General features: G+C 43.1%; 1 protein-coding gene and 1 pseudogene across 1 annotated transcript; both read left to right on the top strand.

Moving 5' to 3' along the window:
* The first annotated feature begins 1,200 nt into the window (after positions 1-1,200).
* Positions 1,201-13,837, top strand: LOC124989417 (vomeronasal type-1 receptor 4-like; annotated as a pseudogene).
* A 2,089-nt stretch (positions 13,838-15,926) lies between these two features.
* LOC124989416 (vomeronasal type-1 receptor 4-like) lies at positions 15,927-16,820 on the top strand. Its single transcript, XM_047559270.1, has one exon. The coding sequence runs from the start codon at positions 15,927-15,929 to the stop codon at positions 16,818-16,820; it is 894 nt and encodes a 297-aa protein (XP_047415226.1).
* The last annotated feature ends 7,619 nt before the right edge of the window (positions 16,821-24,439 follow it).

Raw genomic sequence — 24,439 nt, 5'->3', positions numbered from 1 at the left:
CTCCTGAGGAATCTCACAGGTATCCTCAATGCTTCCTCTAGCACACCATCCTGAGCACTCTCACATGTATCCTCCATGTTTCCTCAAGGGCACTCTCCTCTGGAGTCTCACAGGTATCCTCCATGGTTCCTTTAGCGCAATCCTCTGAGTATTTTCACAGGTATCCTCCCTGGCTCCTCTAGGGCAACCACCTGTGGACTCTCACATGTATCCTCCTTCATTTTTCTAGGGCACACACCAGAGGACTCTCACAGGCATCATCCATGGTTCCTCTAGAACACCCTCATGAGGACTCTTACAGGAATTTTACAAGGTCTCTCTATGGCAATCCCCTGAGGACTCTCAGAGGCAATCTCCATGGTTCCTGCAGGGCACCTTCCTGAAGAATTTCATAGGCATCCTCCATGGTTCCTCTAAGGCACACTCCTGAGTAATCTCACAGGCATTCTCCATGGTTCCTACAGGGCACCCACCTGAAGACTACCCTAGATAACCTCCATGGTTCCTCTAGGGCACCCTCCTGAGGACTCTCACCTTCATGCTCAATGGTTCTTCTAGAGTACTGTCCTGGTGAATTTCACAGATATCCTCCATGGTTACTGTAGGGCACCCTCTTGAAGACTCTAACCAGCAGTCTCCATGGTTCCTGGACGGCACCCTCCTTTGGACTTGCACACATATTCTCAATGGTTCCTCTATGGCACTCCCCTGAAGACTCTCACAGATATCCTCCATGGTTCACCTAGTGCACCCTCCTGAGGGCTCTCACTCATATTATCAATGGTTCCTCTAGGGCACCCCCCTGAGTCTCTCACAGGCAGTATCCTTGGTTTCTCTAGGGCACCCTCATAAGAACATCACAGGAATCTTTTATGGTTCCTCTAGAGTACCTGCCTGACAACTCTCACAGACATCCTTCACTTTTCCTCTAGGGCACTCTCCTGAGAACTCTCACAGGGATCCTCTGTGGATTCTCTAAGGCACCCCCTGAAGACTCTCACATGTATCCTCTATGGTTCTTCTTTAGCACTCCCCTGAAGTCTCTCACAGGCATCCTCCAAGTTTCCTCGAGGCTACCCTCCTTAGGATTTTTACAGGCATCCTCCATGGTTCCTCTAGTGCACCCCTGTGACGACTCTCACAAGCAGACTCCATGGTTCATCTAGGGAAACTTTCTGAAGACTCCCACACACAGTCACCATGGCCGCTCCAGAACACCCTTCTGAGGACTCTGAAAGGTATCCTCCATGGTATCACTAGGGCACCCGCCTGAGGACTCTCACAGGCAGTATCATGGTTCCTCTAGGGCACCCTCCTGAAGAATTTCATGGGTATCCTCCATGGTTCCTTTAGGGCACCCTTCTGAAGACACTTATACGCAGTCTACATGGTCACTCTAGGGCACCCTTCTAAGGAGTCTCACAGGTATCGTCCATGGTTCCTCTAGGGCACCCTCCTGAGGACTCTCACAGCCAGTTTCCATGTTTCCTTTAGGGCACTCCTCAGAGGACTCTCAGGTATCCTCCATGGTTTCTCTAGGGCACCCTCCTGAGGACTCTCACAAGCATTCTCAATAGTTCCTGTATGTAACCCTCCTGAAGAATCTCACAGATTCCTCCATGGTTCCTCCAGGGCATCATTCAAAGGTGTCTTACAGGTATCATTCCATTGTTCTTCTATGGCACAGTCCTGAAGACTCTCACAGGTTTCTTTCATGGTTCCTCTGGGCACCCACCTGAAGACTCTCACAATTGTCCTGCATGTTTCCTCTAGGCCCCTCCCCTGAGGACACTCAAACGTGTCCTCCGTGGTTCCTCTAGGGCACCCTCCTGAGGACTCTCACAGTTATCCTCCATGGTTCCTCTAGGGCCCTACCCTGAGGACTCTCACAAGTATCTTCCATGGATCCTCTATGGCACCCTCCTGAGGACTTATACAGGTATCCCCCATGGTTGACTGTAGGGCACTGCACTGAGGACTCTTACACGTATCCTCCATGGTTCCTCTAGGGCAATTACCTGAGGACACCATCATGTATCCTCCATGGTTGCTATAGGGAACCCTCCTGAAGACTCTAACAGGCAGTCTCCATGGTTCCTCTTGGGCACTCCACTGAGGACTCTCATATGTATCCTCCATTGTTCCTTGAGGGAACACTCCTGAGGACACTCACAGGCATCCTTCTTGGTTCCTCTATGGCAGCACCCTGAAGACTTTCACAGTCAATCTCCATGGTTTCTCTGGGGCACCCTCCTGAGGACTCTCACAGTTATCCTCCATGGTTCCACTACAGCACCCTCCTAAAGACTCTCACATGTGTACTCCATGGTTCCTCTGGGCACCATCCTAAAGACCCTCATAGGCATCCTCCATGGATCCTCTAGGGCTCCCTCCTGAGGACCTTCAGAATTATCCTCCATGGTTCCTTTAGGCACTCCCTTGATGTCTCTCACAGGTGTCCTCCATGTTTGCTTTGGAGCACTCTCCCTGAGGATTCTCACAAGTATCCTTTATGGTTGCTCTAGGGCACCCTCCTGAAGACTCTCACACGTATCCTCCATAGTTCCTCTAGGGCACCTTCCTGAAGACACTCACATGTGTCCTTCGTGGTTCCTCTAGGGCCACTCCCCTGAGGACTCCTACAGATATACTCCATGGTTACTCTAGGGAATTCTCCTGAAGATTCTTACAGGTATCTTCCATTGATGCTCTAGGGCACACACCTGAGGCCTCTCACCAGCATCTTCCATTTTTCTAGGGCACTCTCCTGAGAATTCTCACAGGTATCTTCTATTGTTCAACTAGGGCACTCTCCTCTGGATTCTCACAGATATCTTCCATGTTTCCTCTATGGCACCCTCCTGAGGACTCTCACAGCTATCCTCCATGTTTCCTCTATGGCACCCTCCTGAGAACTCTCACTGGCAGTCTCCATGGCTCCTTTAGGGCACCCTCCTTGGCTGCATCCTGTGGATTACAGTTCCTTCTCAGGATGAAGCCTGGTTCCTACAGGCCTTTGATTGATTCAACTTTAACTTTTGGAATACCACAAGGAAATGTCATTCAGTCTGTCTTGATTGAGGACTACCAAAAATGCTGAATGTTGTAAACAGAAAGACTACAAAGTCGTTTTGATGTGTAGAAGTACAGAATTTTAAACTGTCTGTCATCAAAGACATAAAACTTGAAATCATAAAAGCAAAATTGAATTTTTACTTTCACCAAAATGGGAGACAGAAAGAATATTCAACAAAATAAAATGTAATATGTATTTTGAAATTAGATGAATTTTCAAGACGTAAAAGACTTTGAAACACGAGAGTTTTGTAAGTTTTTATATGGAGTGTGTGGGAGGCAGTCAGATCAAACATGAGCCCTTGTGTATTTAGGAATAGAATAATTGAGAATATGTTAGACTAAAATTTTTAAAAATTGAGAAATTCTGGTTGGTAGAATTTTAGTGCAGTCATACGTGGATTGAAAACAGGAGAGATAGTAAAGATTTGAACATGTATATTGGTTTTGCTAATGTGGACTTCTAAGAATTGAATTGACAGTTCAGAATTTTGGAGGTTAGTTGTCTAGATGGCATCTGAGGCTATTTAGAATGACCCACTAAGAGTGCCACATAGAATGATATCTACTGCAACAACAACGAAAGAAATCCCAGCACATTTACCTATGTACTGAGTGCTTTTTCACTTTTAAAATTTTTGATGTGAATACTTTTGAAGATACATAGAAATATTGCTGATGCTTCCTTCAAAAAGTTGTTTGCAGCATCCAAGTTTTTCTGCCTACAAAGAATAAAATGATTTTGAACCTTGTCAATGAAGACAATTACTGTCTTTCTCACAGGGCTTTGCATTGTGGGGAACACCTTTGTTCTTCTGCATTGTATATGCATTTTTTAAGCAGTGAGAAGAAATGCATACACATTATTCTCATCCATTCTGGCTTTTACAAACATGATAACATGTTTTTCCAGGGAAATGCCAAGGACAATAGCAGATTTTGCTTTGATGAATTTTCTGTATGACATAGGCTGTAAGATTCTTGGTTACCTCGAGAGGGTGGCCCAGGGCCTGTATATCAGCAACACCAGTCTCCTCACAGTGGTTCAGGACATCACCATCAGTCCCAGAGCCTCCAGGTGGAGGAGGCTGCAGCCCAGGTCTGCATGGAACATCCTTCTCTTGTTGCTCTTCTTCTGGATACTCAATGCCTTGAGAAATCTGAACTTACCATTTTACATAAAAAAATATCAACTAAACACATCACATGAACACATCACAAATTATTAGAAGGGACAACTACTTTTATTTTCAGTCAGACAACTGGATAATCAGATGGATTTTTCTTGCTCTCATGATCCTTTTAGATGCTGTGTTCCAGGGTGTCATGGGCTGGGCCAGTGGCTACATGGTGTTCCTCCTCCACAAGCACCACCAGCATGTCCTCTACCTGCAGACCTCCAAGCTCCTCTACAGAACTCTGCCTGAAGGAAAGCCTCTCAAAGTGCTCTTCTGTTATTGCTATGTTTTCTTTCCTTTTATTGGACAGATGGTTTTATGGCTTTACACCTGAACTTCTCCTTACACAAGGATTCCATAACAGAATATGTTCAAGAATTTCTGTCTCTTGGTTCTGGAATCGTCAGTTCATTTGTGCTAGTTCACAGAGGTGGACTTCTGGCTGAATGCAGGCATCTTCATAAGAGAGACACTGAGAAAATGTTAGATTTACTGATCCTTTCAGTAAGTGTGTTTGAATCCTTGTTAGGCTCTTGGTGTGTGTGATGCAAAATCAAGTAAAGGTAGCTGAATCTCAGAGTGGTGCACCCTCACACCACAAAGCTGGTGAATGTCTTCATCTGTCACAAGGTTCCCAGGGAGCTAGAGGACCCAGATGTCCCCTCTTGTCCTCTGTGCCATCCTTCCATAGCGGCTGATGTGAGACAACTCATTCACTACCACCACATCTCCTGGTGAGACGAAATACAATTTGGAGGATTATATCAAGGGATATATATTACTTATATATTCACCAGTTAACCCAAGAATTTCCTTCTGGGATGTGGACTTATAGTTGTACTTGCTCACATAAGACATAAGCTATGAAATTATTGCACTTTCCTGTGTTATTTTAAAAACCAATGTCAATATCCAGTAAAAGGACCATTTTACTTATTCATAGCTATTCATGCACCCAAGGTGATTTGTTAAAGTTGTGAAAGAATGAACAAGTTGAAAGCACGTTCATACATATTTATATCCAAGGTGCATGAAGCGATGCAGTATAATAGAATTTAAAATAGAATATAACAATACATATAATTTGATGCTCTTTATTGAACGTGTGAAAAAACAGCTTCCCCACTGTGTTGATGTGCAATGATGTCTAACATGACTAATGAAAAAATCTTTGCAGAGCAATAATATTAAAATTGAATATAATAATATATGTAATTGCATCTGTCTACTTTACAAACTTCCTGAAGAATATAAAAGCTTCAAAGACTATAAACCAGTAAATGGAGGCATAGTAGTGAGCATGCACATATTTCTGTGTGCATTTTCTGACCTACTAATTATTTAAATGCATTTTTAACAGATATATAAGAAGTTAAGGTTGATCACAGTTCATGATTGTTTGAAGATGCTGCTTGTTAAAACCTCTTCACTGCCTGGTGCTATTGTCCGGACTTCAGCACTCCACAGCACATCCTGATTCTTAATTAAGTGAAAATATTGTTTTGTATTATTCTTAAATTTCAACCACAAGAAATATTGTGTGTAGAACATACAGTTGAGCTAGTGTGATATCTGATTAAGCCTTTGAAACACTTGTGATTTTACTTTACCTATTTCACCTCTCCATACTTCAAAACATAGGAATTGATGCATATTTCACTTATAATGATATTCTCCAACTCTATCTATTTGCCCATGAATGTCATAATTTTATTCTCTTTTATGACTGAATAATATTCCAATGTGTACATATACCACAGTTTCTTTATCCATTCATCTATTGAAGGGCATCTAGGTTGGTTCCACAATCTATCTATTGTGAATTGAGCAGCTATGAGCATTGATGTGGCTGTATCTCTGTAGTATGCTGATTTTAAGTCCTTTGGGTATAGGCCAAGGAGTGGGATAGCTGGGTCAAATGGTGGTTCCATTCCATGTTTTCTGAGTAATCTCCATATGGGTTTCCAGAGTGGCTGCACTATTTTGCAACCCACCAGCAATGTATGAGTGTACCTTTTTCCCACATCGTTGCCAACACCTATTGTTGTTTATATTCTTGATAATAGCCTTTATAATTGGAGTGAGATGCAATCTTAGGGTAGTTTTAATTTGCAATTCCCTTATTACTAGAGATGTTGAATTTTTTTTCATGTATCTGTTGATTGCTTTGAAATCTTCTGTGAAGTGTCAGCTCATTTCCTTAGCCCATTTATTGATTGGGTTATTTGTATTCTTGCTGTAAAAATATTTGAGTTCTCTGAAAATTCTGGAGATTACTGCTCTATTTGAAGTATGTGCAATGAATCAAATAAAAATAATAATGAAAGAACAAAAAATGAATTGAGGCAGAGTCTTGTGCTTCATTGTCAAGTGCTCTTCTTCTTGAATTCTCCTGTGGTTCTGATTCATTTTGGGATCTTACTGTTCTAGGAGACCATGGTGAAGGCCTCTTCTTTGTGGCTTCATGGCAACATGTCCACACAGATGGTAGCAAGTCATTAATGCTATTATGTCACACTGTGTTGTGATCAGGAGCTTATCTTCTTCATATAAGTGTGCCTTGCTGGAAGACAAGGAGTGTACTTTCCATCCACAGCCATCTCCTAACAGTGGCATAGAGAGCAGGATGAAGAGAGTCAATCCTGAGTAAGTCCTTGGACATGGCCACAAAGGGCAGGAGTGGAAACCCTGGGTGTCAGATGGACGTCAGATGGAAGTCACACTTAAAGGCTGAGTCATGGCAGGCACAGTGGACACACAGGTACCCCCAACTTCTTAGGAGGGTGAGCAGGAAGAAAAGAAGTTCAAGTATAGCCTGAACCATTTATGAGACCAGTTCCCAAAATAAAGAACAAAACAGGTGGGGCTGTAGCACAATGAGAATTTGCCCTTAGTTTCAATCTCTAGCACCTAAGTTTTTATACAAAAACAAAAGAATTTTCTTTATGAAGAACAAATGAGTGAGCATTAAACATTGAGGAAATGAACATGGAGAGTATTTGTCATTCTTGGAAAAATTAAATTTGTATGGCAGATTTACCCCCTAAAGCAGTGAGATTCTGCTTCCCACTGAAGTGCTGGAACTGAGTTGGGGAAATTTAAAAACCATGTGGAATCATCAGAAGAAATAATTGAAAAGAAAGAGGCACATGATTAAAATTTTTCCATATCCAAGAGAGAGGGAGCTGGGAAACACACCTTGAAATAGTGATCTTCGAAACCCTGACTGGTCTCCCTGGATCTCATTGAACTTGGAAGTCCTGACTGGTCTCCTTCACTGGTTTCTCCATACACCTGCTAAATGTTTAATATCCAAAATATAAGAAACTCATGCAGCCTTAAAAACTAAAATTACAGGTAGCCTAGTAAGGAAAGGTCAAAGAACCTGAGCTGGTATTTTTACAAGGACTTAAAATGTCCAGCAGATATGTGAGCAGGTGTCCATCTGGGAAATGCAAATGAAAACCCCCAAAAGACACCTCCTCATGCCTGAGAGGTTGACTCTTGTCTAATAGGACATAAAACTGTTAGTGAGGTGGGTGTGGAGAAAATAAATGATGTGGTATATGAAAAAGTGACCCTTTGTGTATTTTTGTTAATGGGAATATCAATTCCCATGGCCATTATGGAAAACTGCATGGAAATTCCACAAAGAATTAAAACTGTAGACAAAAGTTCCCTGAGCAAAGAGAGCAAAGCAGGATGAATCCTCACTGTTACAGAACTCCAAGTTCACTGTCAGGCTGCAGTGATCAGAGCAGCGTGGTGTTAGAATGAAAAAGACGCGTACACTGATGGACCCAGTAGGGAGCCTGAAAGCAGATGCACAGATCTGCAGCCAGCTGATCTTCAACAAAGCTGCTGAGAAGAGGCAGGAAGGAAACAGCCTCCTCAATGAAATGTCGCTGGCCACAGTGCACATTCACCTGGAGAAGAAAGAACTAGACTCTTATAACTTAAAATCAATTCAAAATAGACTAAAGACTTAAACAGAAGACCAGAGAGCTGTGGCTAGTCCTAAACCTGAGGAGAAAGACCTAGGACACTGGAATGGTCAGGAATCTTTCAAGAGGACACCAAGAGAACAGGAAATGCAAGCAAAAAGGAACAGATTTACATTAAACAAAAACACTTCTGAAAAGCAAAAGAAACAATCGGCAGGGTGCATAAACAATGCACAGAATGGCTTAAAATAATTGCAATGAATACACCTCACAGAAGTTTAATAATTTATATATATAAAATCATATAAATAATAAAATTCAACATCATGGTGTATGGGTGTAGCTCGCTGGTAGAGGGCTTATGTACCATGTGAAAGACCCTGGGTTCTATTGCAAACACTGCAACAAACAAACAAAAGACTAACGATCAAGTGAAAGACACATAAGCATTTGAAGAGCTATACATGTATGCCCTGATTTGAACATTATACAGTGTATACTTGTACAGAAACATCACTTTGCATCCCATAAATATGTTCATTGTATGTGTGAATTAAATAAAGAAATGGATAAAAGGAAAAGAAGTGAGTTACTGGAGATTGAACCCAGGGGTGCCTAACCACTGAGCCACATCCAAGCACTTTTTTCTCTTTATTCTGAGACAGAGTCTCACTGAGTTTCTTAGGGTCTCACTAAGTTGCTGAGGTTGGTCCTGAACTTGCAACCCTCCTGCCTGAGTCTCCTGAGCCACTGGGATTAGAGTCATGCACCATCACACCTAGCTGAGACTGGCCCTTCCAATCCTCTCTCTCAAGGATCATGGAGAGGTCAGCATCTATTCCTAAAGTGAGGACATCCAGAGGAGGAAGCTGGTCTAAGTGGCCTTAGCCATCATTGCTGTTTTTCAAAGGAGAAATAGTAAGAGAATCTAAATAGTTGGTGTGCTGATCTCTGAGGGATCCCGGGACAAGTGCTCCTGGAGGAAGGCTGGGCTGCCTGAGGAGATTTCCTTAGATGACCCGTCCTTGAAGGATTCTGTGCTTAGGCCTGGCAGAACAGTCTTGCACGCTGTTCATACATGAGCACATGCCAAGTGAGGCTCCACAGCAGGTCCCACTGCAAGACCGGGATCCTAGTCAGCGTGAGCTAGACTCCATGTGGTACCACATGACCAAACACATCCACTCCTGTGTGCACCTACAGAGATCAAATAAAAAGTGAAAAGTAAAAACCCAAAGAGTGAAATAGAATAAGACCTGTGTATTCTCCTGCAGCAATAATGACGTGTATAGAGAAAGCAATCCTGTTCACAAACCAAATATGGAAATAAATGTCTTAGCACAATGTTTCCTCATAAGAAAGTGAATATTTACATGATTTATGAAATATCATCAGACCAACATGTGTGAGAAATAAGATATAGAATGCCTGTGACTAGAACAGCCTGCGATGCAGGTTCAGTGATGTCTCCACGTACGAGGGGATGTTGACATGCACCTCTTTAGAGAAACAAACAGGCAAAACCTGCGCATGCCTGAGGTACCTGCTCCATGCTCACTGACACACTGCTGTCTGCAGCGGATGTCATAAGCATGGTCACCTGGCTCACTGACGGAGGAAGGATGGAAAGTCGGCACCTTAGCTAAACTGGAAACCATGATATCACGACATGTGACACCTGCACAGAAACAAAGCCAAAGGAATATCCAGAATAACTCTACTCTGTCTCCACATTCAGTGCGCCAAAATGTGAAGATAGAAGAAATCCCTCTAAAGTGAAATTACTAAGTAAACGTACTTACTTTCTGCCAGTATTGCTTTTTCCATGACATGAATGATGACCATATCGATTCTATGATATTTCTGAACATAGTGGTTTAATAAAATTGTGAAGAGATTCTAGTAAAATTGGGAGAGCAGCCATCATCTATTGCTCAGAAAGCTGAAAAGACTGTTCAACACTCTCTGGAGAATTCTCTATGGAAATAGGTCTGAATAATGAAGAATTTCAGAGCCATTTAATAAAAGAAATGGACGGCATCCTCAAATAAACCAGTGTGAGCAGAGGTAGTGAGCGACACAGAGTGCAGCCCAGTAACAGGAGGAGAGCAGAGTCCAGGGGATGATGCAGACCTGACAATGTCCACTCACAGGAGGACTGCAGAGCCCAGGGAAAGGTACAGACCATCCAAGAAACAGTCACATGAGGACCATAGAGCCCAGGGGATGGTATAGACCTGCCCACATCCAGTCACATTAAAACTGCAGAGCCCAGGGTATCATGCAAACTTGCCCATGTCCAGTCACAGAGGGACCACCTAACCCAGAGGATGATGCAGACCCACCCCACTCTGGTCAAAAGAGGACTGCAGAGCCCAGTGAATGTTGTAGACCATCCCACATCCAATCATAGGAGAACTACAAAATTAAGGGAATAATTCAGACCTGCTCACATCCAATCAGGAGAATGGCCAAGGCCAGGGGATGATGCTGACCCATCCAGGTCCAGTCACAGAAGGACTGCAGAGGACACGGGATGATGCAGACCTGCCCCAGCCCCAGTCCAGGACTGCAGAGCCCAGGGGATGAAGCAGATCCATTCACGACCAGTCACATGAGGACAGCAGAGCCCAGGGGATGATGCAGACCCTCCCACATCCAGTCACAGAGCCCAGAGGATCATGCTGACCTGTTGGCGTCCAAGCCCCCCTTTCTTCTGTGGCCATCTGTGCTATCCTGGTGCCTTGGGGTCTCTTGTCTAAAATGCAGTACAAAGAGCCCCTGGCACACAGGATGATGTTGACTCTCTCACACTGGGGCACTTCTCACCAACCCAGGATGCCAGGCAGCAGGCAAAACAGGACACAGGAGTCACCTTTCCCTGACCCTCCCCATCTCTCTGACTTATGCCTGGATTTCTCTCTGAGCAGGTGCAAACCTCCACCTACACTTTCCCAAGTAAAAGGACAGCCCTTCCTCTAGTAGAAGACTCGACTGCAACCATTGTAACATGCTCATTCTGAAATTAATGAAGATCACCGGCATTTGTTTCATTTGGTCATCACGTCTTTTTAACAACAGATGATTTGTAACGTGGATCAAATCCCCAGTTAAACTCCTTTCCTGCTGCACAAACTAGCTGGCAGTCTCTAATCTTCATGATTCTACATCTAAAGGGACCCCAGGGAACACAGTTCTGGGTCTAAAAACTGGTGAGAGCAGGACACAGCTTTTACAAGGATTCATGTACCTCTCTAGGGTGTAAAAATGCAATATTTACATTTCTAAACAAAATCAAAAAGTGGCCAACAAAAATGCTACTTACTGCACCAGTGTTTGAGTCAGCTTTTTCATGCTGTGACCAAATGACCTGACCAGCACAACCATGGAGGAGGAAGAGTTTATTTGAGGGCTCACAGTTTCAGAGGTCTTAATGCATAGAAAGATGTCTCCATTCCTCGGGGCTCGAGGTGATGCAGAACCTCATGGCAGAAGAGTGTGGCAGAGGGAAGCAGCTCACATCATCAGGAAGCAGAAGAACTCCACTCTCCAGATACAAAATATATACCCAAAGCCACGCCCTGATTCCCACCTCCTCCAGCCACACCCACCACCTCAGTTACCACTGTTCATCCCTATCAGGGGTTAAATCACTCATTGGGTTCAGACTCTTAGAACACCATCATCCGTCCTCTGAACCTTCATGCATTGTCTCACACCTGAGCTTTTGAGGGACACTCATATCCAAACCATAACAGCCAGGGACAATTAATTATTGTTTTATTTCACTTTGTGTTTAGCCTTAAACCCATCACAAGATCCTGAGTGCCTGAAGCCCCTACCCACCTGGGTTTTCTCTCACAACTAGGGAGATGACTCAGGTGGCTCTTCCATTTGTGGTACAGGACTTTGGCCTCTGTCATGTGCCTGGGGTGCCTCTAGGTAGTGAGGACACATTCACACAGGACAGAGGAAGCCCAGGGACCAGGAGCCCACCTCCCAGGCCAGTCCAGGCTGCTCTCAGTTCTGAAGGGACAATGCTGCCCTCCCCTGTGGGGAGCCTTCCTTGTCTAGCAGAATCAGGCTTGGCTGATCCACGGGACACAGAGGCCTGACTCCCAGGAGCTGGCAACCATGAGAGACTGCTCCAGATTGCCCCAGAGTAGGTGGCCCCTGTGCGAATGGTTAGCATCAGGGGACATGCTAGTTCCCTAAGCAAATGGCTCCCCCAGCTCCACCCCATCCTGATCCTCACAGAAGCAGCCCCTCCCAGTCCCAGCACCTTTACCTGTGGGACTACAAGAAAGGTGAAGGTGGGGCTTCTCCACCTTTTTGGAGGCCAGATGTGGCATTAAGCAATCTGTCACACACTTTCCATTTGAAGAGTATTGGTTCGGTGTTTATTGATTAGATAAGTTTATTAGTTCTTAATTCATCACTGTCACCATGGTCCTCTGACAGAAACTCTCCCCCTCATCCACATGGAATGTGGAAAACCCCCACATTCCACTCTCACCCCAGCCCTATGGCCACATTCATTTCCATCCCTCTGCACCAGGGGCTAGCACATGCCCCTTGAGGGTAGAATGAACACTGGATAGGAGGACTCATACAAGAGCCCTGAGGATTCCTAAGACAGGGTGGGTTTGATCAGGGTTTGGGATCCCATCTAGTTTTCCAGTAACATTTATAACTTAATGTACAAATATTAAAGCAACAACTGTGGCAAAGACCTTGAGCTGCTGACGCACACTGGTTGAGCAGGGTGTCTGTCCTGTCCACATCCATGCTTGGTATTCTCAGAAAGCAGAGTTCCAAGGGCTGGTCATCTATTATTTTTCTGAGTGTAAAGAAGGACTGAGGAAGAAGGGAAGTGACTCATTCCATTCCTCAGAATCTGGTCCCATCTGGTTCACAGCATGGAGCTTTGGAAAACATTGGAGAAGGCGAGAGATATTGAAGCACTAGGTACAAATGAATGGGCTAGTTGTTGACTAGTCACTGCACACCATTCTACTAAAACAATCAACTCTTAATTAAGACTGAGGTCACCTCTGAGACCAAGAAATGCAGTAATTGTGGAGGGAGAGGAAAGTGGTCCTTCAGGGACTGAGGTTCTACAGGGCTTTGCTTCTCCCTGACAGGTGTCAACTGTGACAACTGGAGTCCTGGTGGTGGCTCATGGGAGGCAAGAGCTCCACAAAGCCAGAGGGTACAAGTGGGACCTGGGAAGCTGCCCCTTGTCAGAAGGACCAGCGCAGAGCTTGTCTGCAGCACAGCCTATCAAGGTGAGTGGGTCTGCTTTGACCTGAGGTTCTGGTTTGCTCACAGGCACATGTGACAGTCCCTCAGCAGCACAGATCTTCCTCTGTCTGACTGAGCAAGGGGGTTGCTGAGGGGTCTGAGCCTCAGTTCTATCCACTCCTCATGTATCTGAAGATATGCACCTGGGCCAGGAAGAAGAAGGGGCCGTTTACAGCTGAGGTCCCTGTAGATGTGCAGGAGCTTCTTTATCCCTGTGTACAGGGTGTGGATTCATCGAGAGCTCTGCAGTGGGTCCTGAAGACAGAAAGACAGAAGTGCTGTCGGGCATCTGGGAAAACTCAGACTTCCTCAGCCTCCATTTACCCAGCTTTATGATTCTGTCAGCTCCTCAGTTTTCACATAAGTTTGGACACCAGTTTCTCCAGACACCATTTTAGCTCCTGCATTACATTGGTGTGGTCTGAAGTGCACGTCATTGCCTGTTTGGAAGTGTCCCTTCTGCTGCTGTAGTGAACTCTGTGTGTGCAAGTCAGCTTCACTACATGCCTCTTGTTGCAGGTTCAATGAAAAACAACACTCGTTTCAAATCAGTTCCTCTTGTGAGAATTCCTGCTGATTTTTCAGTCTGTTACTGTAGTTCGAGGCTTCATGCTTTTAACTTAGCCCAGTACTAGGCAGCAGGGGAGCAGTAAATTTTTCTTGAGTTTTTTGAAAGAACTGGGCATAGGATGGACGTGCTCACTGGTCTAACCTGTTAGGTGTGGGTCCAGATGGGGCATTACACGCCTACCTAAAACCACTGAAAAACACCCTCAAAGAGGAGCATTTCTCATTTCTTCTAGGGACCCTCCTTTGCTGCATCTCCTGGTTATATGATTTTCTGAGAAAAGACTGGTTCCTGGAAGCCTTTGCTTGATCATCGCTAACTGCTGGTATTCTATCTGCAAGGTTATACAGCTTGATTTTCTATTGAAATAAATCAAATTTTTGTAATCAAAAATACAACAGATTATTTGTAAGGAGTGAAATCATAAAGTCATCTTAGTGTTCAAAAGTTTAGAAATATAAAGGTATTGTCATCAAAGATAGAAACTTGCAAATGTAAAAGTATAGTAGGAGTTTCTTATTTTTTTAATGATAAGTGACACCCCCCTTTTCTTTTGGTCCTGGGATTTGAACCCAGAAGTGCTTTACCACTGAGCTACATCTCCAGGTCCCCTCCACCTTTTCTTTTTATTGTAAACAAATGGGATACATGTTGTTTCTCTGTTTGTACATGGAGTAAAGTCATACCATTTGTGTAATCATAAATTTACATAAATTTACATACATAGCTTGATTCATTCTGTTATTTTTTCCCTTCCCCCCACCCCTCCCACCCCTCCCACCCCTCTTTTCCCTCTATACAGTCCTTCTTTCCTCCATTCTTACCACCCTCCTTAACCCTAAACCTAAACATAACCCTAACCCTAACACTAACACCTCCCACCCCCCATTATGTGTCATCATCCCCTTATCAGCGAGATCATTTGTCCTTTGGATTTTTGAGACTGGCTTATATCACTTAGCATGATATTCTCCAGTTCCATCCATTTGCCTGCAAATGCCATAATTTTATCATTCTATATGGCGGAGTAATATTCCACTGTATATATATACCACAGTTTCTTTATCCATTCATCAATTGAAGGACATCTAGGTTGGTTCCACAATCTGGCTATTGTGAATTGAGCAGCTATGAACATTGATGTGGCTGTATCACTGTAGTATGCTGATTTTAAGTCCTTTGGGTATAGGCCAAGGAGTGGGATAGCTGGGTCGAATGGTGGTTCCATTCCAAGCTTTCTGAGGAATCTAATCGGAGTTTCTTAGATGAACAAAAATGAGAGTTAGAAAGGAATATAAAACAAAATGAAAGACGGTATGGATTTTGTAACTAGCAGAAATTACAAGATGTTAAAGACATTGAAGCAACATCATTCTAAAAGTACCTGTGTATAAGGTTTGGGGAAGGTAGTCAGACCAAACATCAGCTCCTGACTCTTGGGATTAAATAACTGAGAATATGGTAAAATGAAATAAAAGAGAGAGAAATTCTTGCTTGAGGAATTGGGGTTTTGTGCATTTGCACACAGGTTGAACACAGGAAGGATATTATGAATTTAATGACTAGATTGGTTTGTTAATATAAAATTTTGAAAACATTCTGGGTTGAAAGTTTAGATGTTTGAGTTTTAGTCTTCAAGATGTCATCTGAAACTACATAGAATGATGTACAAAGAGTGACACAAGAAAAGTAATATGTCTTGGGAAAAATATCAGCACCATTACATAAACCCTGATTATTCCTACACTCTATAAAATTGCTGATACAAAACACTTTTGCAGATACATATCATCATCACTCTTGTTTCCTTCAGAAAGGTGTTGCTGCATCCAAGTTTTTCTGCCTATGAAGTAAGCAATGGTTTTGAATCTTACCAAGGGAACAATCGTCATGTTTGCAACAGGACTTGGCATTGTGGGGAACATCTTTGTCCTTGTGAACTATATGTGCTTGTTTAGAAGCACTATGAAATCTGTGCAGCTTATTCTCATCCATTTGACTTTTACAAATACAATAACACTTGTGACAAAAGGAATCACAAGGACAATATCCATTTTTGTGTTAATAAACCTCATGGATATGGCAGGCTGTAAGATTTTGATTTACCTCAATAGGGTGGCCCGTGGCCTGACCATCAGCACCATCAGTCTCCTCACAGTGGTTCAGGCCATCACCATCAGTCCCAGAACCTCCAGGTGGGGGAGGCTGCAGTCCAGGTCTGCATGGCACATCCTTCCCTTGTTGTTCTTCTTCTGGATTCTCAATTCCTTGATAAGCATGAACTTACCATTTTATATCAAACATATCAGCAGACTGAACACATCAAATATCAGTAAAAACAATAATTACTGTTATTTTGAATCAGAAAACAAGATAATCAGATGGATTTTTATTGTTCTCATGGTTCTTCGTGATGCTGTGCTCCAGGGTGTCATGGACTGGGCCAGTGGCTACATGGTCTTCCTCCTCCACAAGCACCAACAGCATGTCCTCTACCTGCAGACCTCCAAGCTTCTCTACAGAACTCCCCCTGAGATGAAGGCTGCTCAAAGTGTTCTCCTTCTGATACTCTGTTTTCTCTTCTTCTATTGGACAGATTGTTTTACTTCTTTATATTTAACTTTCTCATTAGGGACAGATTCCATTGCATTAGGTCTTCATGAATTTCTCACCATTGGTTATGCAATTGTGAGCCCATTTTTGCAGATTCACAGAGATGGACACTTTGCTACTTGTTCGTTTGCTCAGTGAGAGAGAAAGATATGGAGAAAATACCTATTTCATTGATCCTTTAAGTAATTTTGAAAGAACTCTAAATTCTGTTATACTGTGTTTTAAACAGAATTAAGGCAAAGTTGCTTTGATATTCTGGATTTAATTTCAATAAAAATTCTGGTGTCCTGCAGCCTAGAGGTGACCCTGAAGTCACAGAAACCTGTAGCGATTCAGAAGTCTCTGCTCTAAGGTGCCCCTCAGCTGGTGACTCTGATCCTGGCCTTTGTGAGACCTGCCTTTCACCAGCACTGCTACAGTAGGGAGCAGGATAACCATTAAGTACCTTATATTAAATTGATAGTGCTGGCCCTTTCGTCCAAGAATTCCATTTCTTGGACCCAATCCAAAAATATACTTGCTTTTTGAGAATTATAGCAGGAAAAACCTGCATTCCACTGTTGTTTACTTCAGGAACACCACTTACATACTAGCCAAAAGAGTAATTTTTTGTTATTTGAAAATACACATGAGTGTCCTTTCATAGAAAGTGATTATGGAATTTACAAAAGAATGATGAGTTCAAACAACAAGGGCTAATCCTGTCTCCATGGCAGCTAAGAATTTTTTTGTAGTCCTACATAATAAATGAAACACCATCAACTATTTTTCAAAATGAGGTCATCAGAAATGTGATTGCTACAACATGTGTTCTACCTGATACCTGTGTGGTTTGGTTCTGAACTAAGAATGTAAGAGCTCCATATACTGGAGTTCTGCAGACATCAGACACCATGATAGAGTTGTAAGGCCAAACACATCTGTGGGTCAGGTTGTTCTCAGCACTGGCCATCTGTACAACACAGGGTGAGTCCAAGGTGAGTTGCCTGGCAGGTGGAGGTCAATAGGTCCCTGCTGTGTTGAAGAATTCTGTTCCTGTAAAGTGGGGAGATGCACCACAGGGTCCCTCTAGGACATGGACTCTCTTCACACAGTTGTCATGGCTGTGGTGAAAGGCATGTCCTCAGGACCCCACTAATTTGAGGGAGAAGACTTGACGTGCTAAGCCATCAATCCATTCCAGGTTTCCTCAGGCCTGGATGATTCCCTCTAGGAGATGCTAAAGGGCTCACCCAACTTCATAGCCCAGCAGTTGAACCCTATGCCTTTAAGAATCCACTCTCACACACATCTCCACCTGAAATAGCAAGCATGCTATGAACTCTTTCTGAATTATTTCTGTAGCATACACAGCTTTGCTCTAAATTCTATCTTGCTTTGAAATCTATTCCAAGATTTCATGTCCCCCTATAGCATCCTGATCTACCACAATCCTGTTGATCATAATTTGATGACTTATTTCATAAACTCTTAATGGAAATTTGCCTCCTTCATGTCTGGACCTGGCTGAAGCCTAAGCCTATAAATCTAGTGAAATTACAGGAAATATGATGGATAAGAGCATGTTTAACAACCACATGGACATGACAAAAATTTAAATGTAGAAAGTTCAATTGGAGAAGTGTTCCAATTTCTTAAGAATTTAAATAGCACAAGAATTTTAAAAAGGGAAGTGAGAATTTCATAGATCACAAGACATCTAGGAAATGTTTGCAAAGAACACAGCATTGTATTTTATTGAGGTCTCATTTCAAACAAACTTTAAGTAATTAGTAATAAGATAATCAAAAAAATTTGAGTGAGTACTAATGGAGAAATGCTGGGTGTCTGTTAGTATAGAATTGGTATCCTTGTGGGGCAGTATAGGCACAGTTGTTATCTTTAGTATTACTTATTGCAATGTATCTTGAGGTATTTAATAGTGGAATAAAATGATGAATGGAATCTGTTTAAAACATTCTTGTGTGGCAGGAGAGGAAGGAGAGGGGACACCTGACAGGGGGTCAGCAGGTGACAGCTGAAGCTGAGTGTTGGATCGTGGTCCAGGTAGTGCACTCTGCTTCTCTGAATGTGTGCTTCACGTTTTCCATCATGAACAACAAAGGCACACAGCCATGTTCCGGAAGCCTGGGCCATGAAGGGTGGCACAGCTTCCCTGGTCCTGCTGGGACCTGAAAGAAGAGCTTGACACAGAACCGAAGCTCCAGGAGAGTGAGAGGTCAGAAGAGCGAGAGGACCAAAGTGAAAGGAAGCCACCACACCACCACCTCCACCCTCCAGGTATACCTGCAGAAATCACATCTAATCATGATTTCTTAATTTATTTTTATTTTAAATGTTTTGTTTGACACACAAGATTTGTACATTTGTGAGGTATGATCCATGCACACATTGATAGTGACAGAGAGTAATTAGCATTTGCACCACTTTAAATTTTGTTGCTCTTTTTGTTTGTTGTTCTTGTTTGTTGTGGTCCCAGGGATGGAACTCAGGGCTCACATCTAGATAAGCAGGTCGAACACTGAGCCACACCCAGGTCTACCTCACCATTTCTCATGGTGAGTACATTGTGTGCGATGTGCACAGACATGGAGGACATTACGTTAAGTGAAATAAGTCAGACAGAGAACCACAAACACTGTGTGGTCTCACACATAAGTGAATTTAAAAAGCCATGGTTGTTGAAGAAAGGACAAGAGCCTTTGAGTCTATGGAGCTATTTCAACCTCCTCCACGTGGGAGCTGTGGTTCCTGTCCCATCCACAGAATCAGGACCATGGGGATGTGGCCCAGAGAGCTTTCCAGTCTCCACCTTCAATTTCCCCTGCCCTCCTGTGTACAGAGCACAGCACTGCCTCACCCTCAGTCCAGACTCCTTCTGAAGTCTCCCAGACCTCAGGTGCACACAGGCTGCCTGGAGTGGGGTCCCAGCTGGGGAGGTGTTCAGGGAGAGCAGGTGCACTGTAGGTGGGCAGCTCACCTGCAGCACTGGTCAGCAGTCTGCAGAGCTGCTTCTGCTCCTGAGGGGCCCTGTGGTCCACAACCAGTCTGAGCAGCAGCTCACACAGCAGGAGAACCTGCAGGTTAATGGAGAAGAATGTTGATAGGACACAGACAGCTGGTTTTCAGGTCAGTGTGAAGCAGAGGAAGGTTCAAGAAATGGCTCTTTCTCCAAAGAATGTTCCGAAGGTCATGGGAGAAGTCCTGGGGTGCTCATCATTCACTGGGCTCTGGGCTCAGAGTGGTCATCTGTGTTGGCTTTCTCTTCCAGGGAATTCACTGTGAGCTCCACGGAATCTTGCCTCTTCTTCCTCCCTCTTTAATAAACAGTGTTGGGGAAACTAGGCAGCCACATGCCAAAGGACAGAGTTGAAACTTATCTGTCTTAAATATAAGGCACTCAGCTCTATTCAAAACAAGGGGAAAGGTCTTGGCAATGATTTATAGAAATGGAACCAAAAGCATAGGCCACAAAAAAACAAATTAAAATTGGGACTACAGCACATGAAAACGTTTCTTCACATCAAGAGAAACAACCAAAATTATGAAAAGACAGAGTGGGAGAGAAGACGTGCAACCCTTGGCTAGCTTCTGAGCTGTGTAAGGAAGTCAACTGCAAATAAAGCAGGTAATTCCATTTAAAAATGGGCAAAGTACCAGAGTAGATATTTTCTCAAAGAAGACCTGCAAATGGCCAAAACTATATAAAAATGTTTGTTCTTTGAAAAGAATTTGGAACATATATTTAGCTATTAATCTGAACTTTGTAATAGAACCAATGTAAATAGGAGAAAAATTTAAATTTTGGAGGTATAAAAATTCCAATTACCCTCCTAATTGGACAGAGGTGTCAAATACCAGTACACATGTAAATAAGAAATACTAAATTAATTGAGAAACCACCTTGTCCATTTGCACTGGAGAATCTGGATCCCTCAAGAATTAGTAATGACATGCTCTCCTCCCTTCCCTGCCCCTCCTTCCCTCCCCTCCACTCTCCTCGCTGGTCCAATCTCTGTGTATTTTTCCACCACTCTTCTCTTAGAACCTTATTAAACTGATGTTCTATGTGACAAAAGCTACTTAAATGCTATGAACTTGTTGAAACCAAATCCTCCTTTAGGAGTGTGCTACATATCAAAAGAACAATAGCTACATGAGGTAAATCTGAGGAATATCCAGGAAATTTTGTGACATTTGAAAATAAATACCATAAATGCAAGCACACTCTTACTTACAAGAAAAAGAAGAAAAAGAAAAAAACAAACAAACAAACAAACAAAAAAGGTAAATAAGGGCCACCGTGAGTGGTGGGAAGAGGTAAAGGATGTTGAAGGAGTGCTCAGGGACTTGGGACAGAGATCTTCTGGAATCTCCAAACAGCAGCCAGGAGGGTAGGATTCTCACCCACGAGGTGCTGCCGCTGATCTGTGTCAGAGGTTACCGCACCTGCAGCACATGGTGGCTCAAGCAGGTGCTGGGTAGCTGTGCAGACCTGTCTCCCCAGGGATGAGCCACAGCCCAGCAGGAGGCTGTGCCCCAGGGACTTGGCCACCACACCTGTGCTAGGAGGCCTGTTGAGGAGCTCCTGAGGGCCCTGGCACCTGTGCACTGCAGGGGAGGTCGGTAACTCACCACTGAGGCCAGAGTAGCGGATGAGGCCCTCACCCAGCCAGGGTCTCACACCTGGGAATCAGGTCAGGACAGGCACTGGAAGCTCACGGGGTCTGAATAGAGGAAGCTTAAGGTCCACCTGGTGCTGCAGAAACCTTGCCTCCTGCTCCCACCCCACGTGGGCTGGGCAGCCAGGTGTAAGGAAAAATGCAGCTCAACTCAGGACCTGTGGTAGCTCCAGCCCTTCCGTCGGAACTGGCGCTCTTTACACCGGTCTCAGTCGAGGCTCAACAATAGCTCCCAGAAAATCCACGATGGACACAGGGCCTCATGCAAGAGGCTTTATTATGCAGATGACTAGCGCATCAGTTCTGGGGTTGAAAAGAAGGGAAAAGAGAAAGATGGCATGGATGCTTCTCCCAGATATTGGAATCTCACGGGCTGGATACAATAGTGGAGGAGAATACTTGCAAGCTGACTGATGAACCAATAGCTAGCTAGCATGTTCAGACTGACAAGCTAGGATGTAATGTGGGAAGCAGGAAATGGCTGTAGCATAGGCAGGAAATTCCTGCAACATAAGAAGTGGGCGGAGCAACTTTATCACAGACTGACAAGTGGTTGGGAGGCGGGGAAAATGGTTGCACCTGAAAGGGCGGGGGATCGGCTTTGTATTACACCAGGGATTCTATTTCTCTCCAGAAGCCTTGCTAACACCTCAATACAGTCCCTCCAGGAGAGGTTGACTCAGGAAGAGGGAGGCAGAGCCATTTCACCTCCATTTGTCTCACCAGAATCAATGCAGTGTGCAGAGCCAACACACATGGCCCAGTCCGAGGAAGTCCAGTGAATCCTGCACCTGGGGAAAGAGCGCTGACCTTGAAGAAGAGCACGTTTTCTCCAGATGGGAGGTGGGGGTGCACCAGTCTGAGCCAAGAGGTTGGGCAGGGGTGGTGAGGCCAGTGGCCATGGAGAATAACAAGGACTTCCAGCAGCCATGCTGGTTCTCATGTTTCCTCATCTCAGGTCCACTATTGGGATCAGAGATGGTTTCATTGTCAAAAACTGTGCAGTTGTTCAAACAGAATAGCTGAAGGAATATTACAACACTGAGAACATTAGAGTCATATGTTAATATATTATTGCACCTTATCATTTGATACATCTTGAGACACATATTTATGAATATGAATATAAATAGGTATATATACATATCTTTATCTCTGTATGTGAGTATGCACATTTATCCCACTCATCCTTTCTTTCTTAGTTCCTCTTGACTTTGAAGATCAACTGCTAGCAACTTATTATGAATCTAATTGTTTTTGTGCTTCTTCTATTGGACAGATTGTTTTACTTCTTTATATTTAGCTTTCTCATTTGAGACAGATTCCATTGCATTAGGTCTTCATGAATTTCTCACCATTGGTTATGCAATTGTGAGCCTATTTTTGCAGATTCACAGAGAGGGACACTTCACTACTTGTTGGTTTGCTCAGTGGGAGAGAAAGATATGGAGAAAATACCTATTTCATTGATCTTTTAAGTAATTTTGAAAGAACTCTAAATTCTGTTATACTGTACTAAACAGAAATACCACAAAGAAGCTTTGATACACTGGATTTGATTTCCATAAAAGTTCTGTTTCAATTTCATTGATTTCTGCTCTGATTTTAATTATTTCCTGTCTTCTACTTTTGCTGTTATTTTTTTCTTCTTTTTCTAGGGCTTTGAGCTGTAATGTTAGGTCATTTAGTTGTTGACTTTTCATTCTTTTCTAGAATGCGCTCCATGCTATGAATTTTCTTCTTAATACCACTTTCATAGTGTCCCAGAGATTTTGATATGTTGTATGGTCATTCTCATTGATCTCTAAGAATTTTTTAAACTCCTCCCTGATGTTTTTTGTTATCCATGTTTCATTCAATAGCATATTATTTAGTCTCCAGGTGTTGGAGTAATTTCTCTTTTTTATTTTGTCATTGATTTCTACTCTCAGTCCATTATGATCTGATAGAACACAAGTCAGTATCTCTATTTCTTTGCATTTCCTAAGGGTTGCTTTGTGGCATAACATATGATCCATTTTCGAGAAGGATCCATGTGCTGCTGAGAAGAAAGTGAATCTGCTCATTGATGGATGGAATATTCTATATATGACTATTAAGTCTAGGTTATTGATTGTGTTATTGAGTTCTATGGTTTCTATGGTTGGATTTTCTTTGGAAGATTTTTCTAGTGGTGACAGCGGTGCATCAAAGTTACCCAGAATTATTGTGTTGTGGTCTACGTGATTCCTGAAATTGAGAAGGATTTGTTTGATGTACAGGGATGCACAATTGTTTGGGGCATAAATATTTACTATCGCTATGACTTCCTGATTTATGGTTCCCTTAAGCAGTATGAAATGTCCTTCTTTATACCTTCTGAGTAACCTTTGCTTGAAGTCCACTTTGTCTGATATAAGGATGGAAACCCCCGCTTTTTTACTGAGTCCATGTGTGTGGTAGGTTTTCACCCATCCTTTCACCTATAGCCTGTGGATATCTTTTTCTATGAGATGAGTCTCTTGCAGGCAGCATATTGTTGGGTCTTTCTTTTTAATCCATTCTGCCAGTCTATGTCTTTTGATTGATGAGTTTAGGCCATTAATGTTCAGGGTTATTATTGAGATATGATTTGTATTACCAGTCATTTGACTTATTTTTGGTTTTTAAGATGGCTTGTTTTCTCCTTTGAGTGATTTTTCTCTAAGGTAGTTCCTCCCTTTGCTGACCTACATTGTTGTTTTTCATTTCTTCCTCATGGAATATTTTGTTGAGAACATTCTGTAGCACAGGCTTTCTATTTGTAAATTCTTTTAACTTTTGTTTATCATGGAAGGATTTCATTTCATCTTCAAAACTGAAGGTTAGTTTTGCTGGGCATAGGATTCTTGGTTGTCAACCATGTTCTTTCAGAGATTGAAATATGTTGGTTCAGGCCCTTCTAGCTTTTAGAGTCTGGGTTAAGAAGTCGGCTGCTATCCGTATTGATCTCCCCCTATATGTAATCTGATGCTTTTCTCTCACGGCCTTCAAAATCCTATCTTTATTTTGAATGTTAGACATTTTCATTATAATGTGCCTTGGTGTAGTCTGTTG

This window comes from Sciurus carolinensis, chromosome 7 (genome assembly GCF_902686445.1).
Source record: "Sciurus carolinensis chromosome 7, mSciCar1.2, whole genome shotgun sequence".
Classification (NCBI taxonomy): domain Eukaryota; kingdom Metazoa; phylum Chordata; class Mammalia; order Rodentia; family Sciuridae; genus Sciurus; species Sciurus carolinensis.
The sequence above is the reverse complement of the archived record's forward strand: the minus strand, read 5'-3'. Positions and strand labels throughout refer to the sequence as shown.

Excerpts from the sequence above, each read along its gene's own strand:
- LOC124989416 (XM_047559270.1), top strand. The coding sequence starts at position 15,927 with ATGGTTTTGAATCTTACCAAGGGAACAATCGTCATGTTTGCAACAGGA.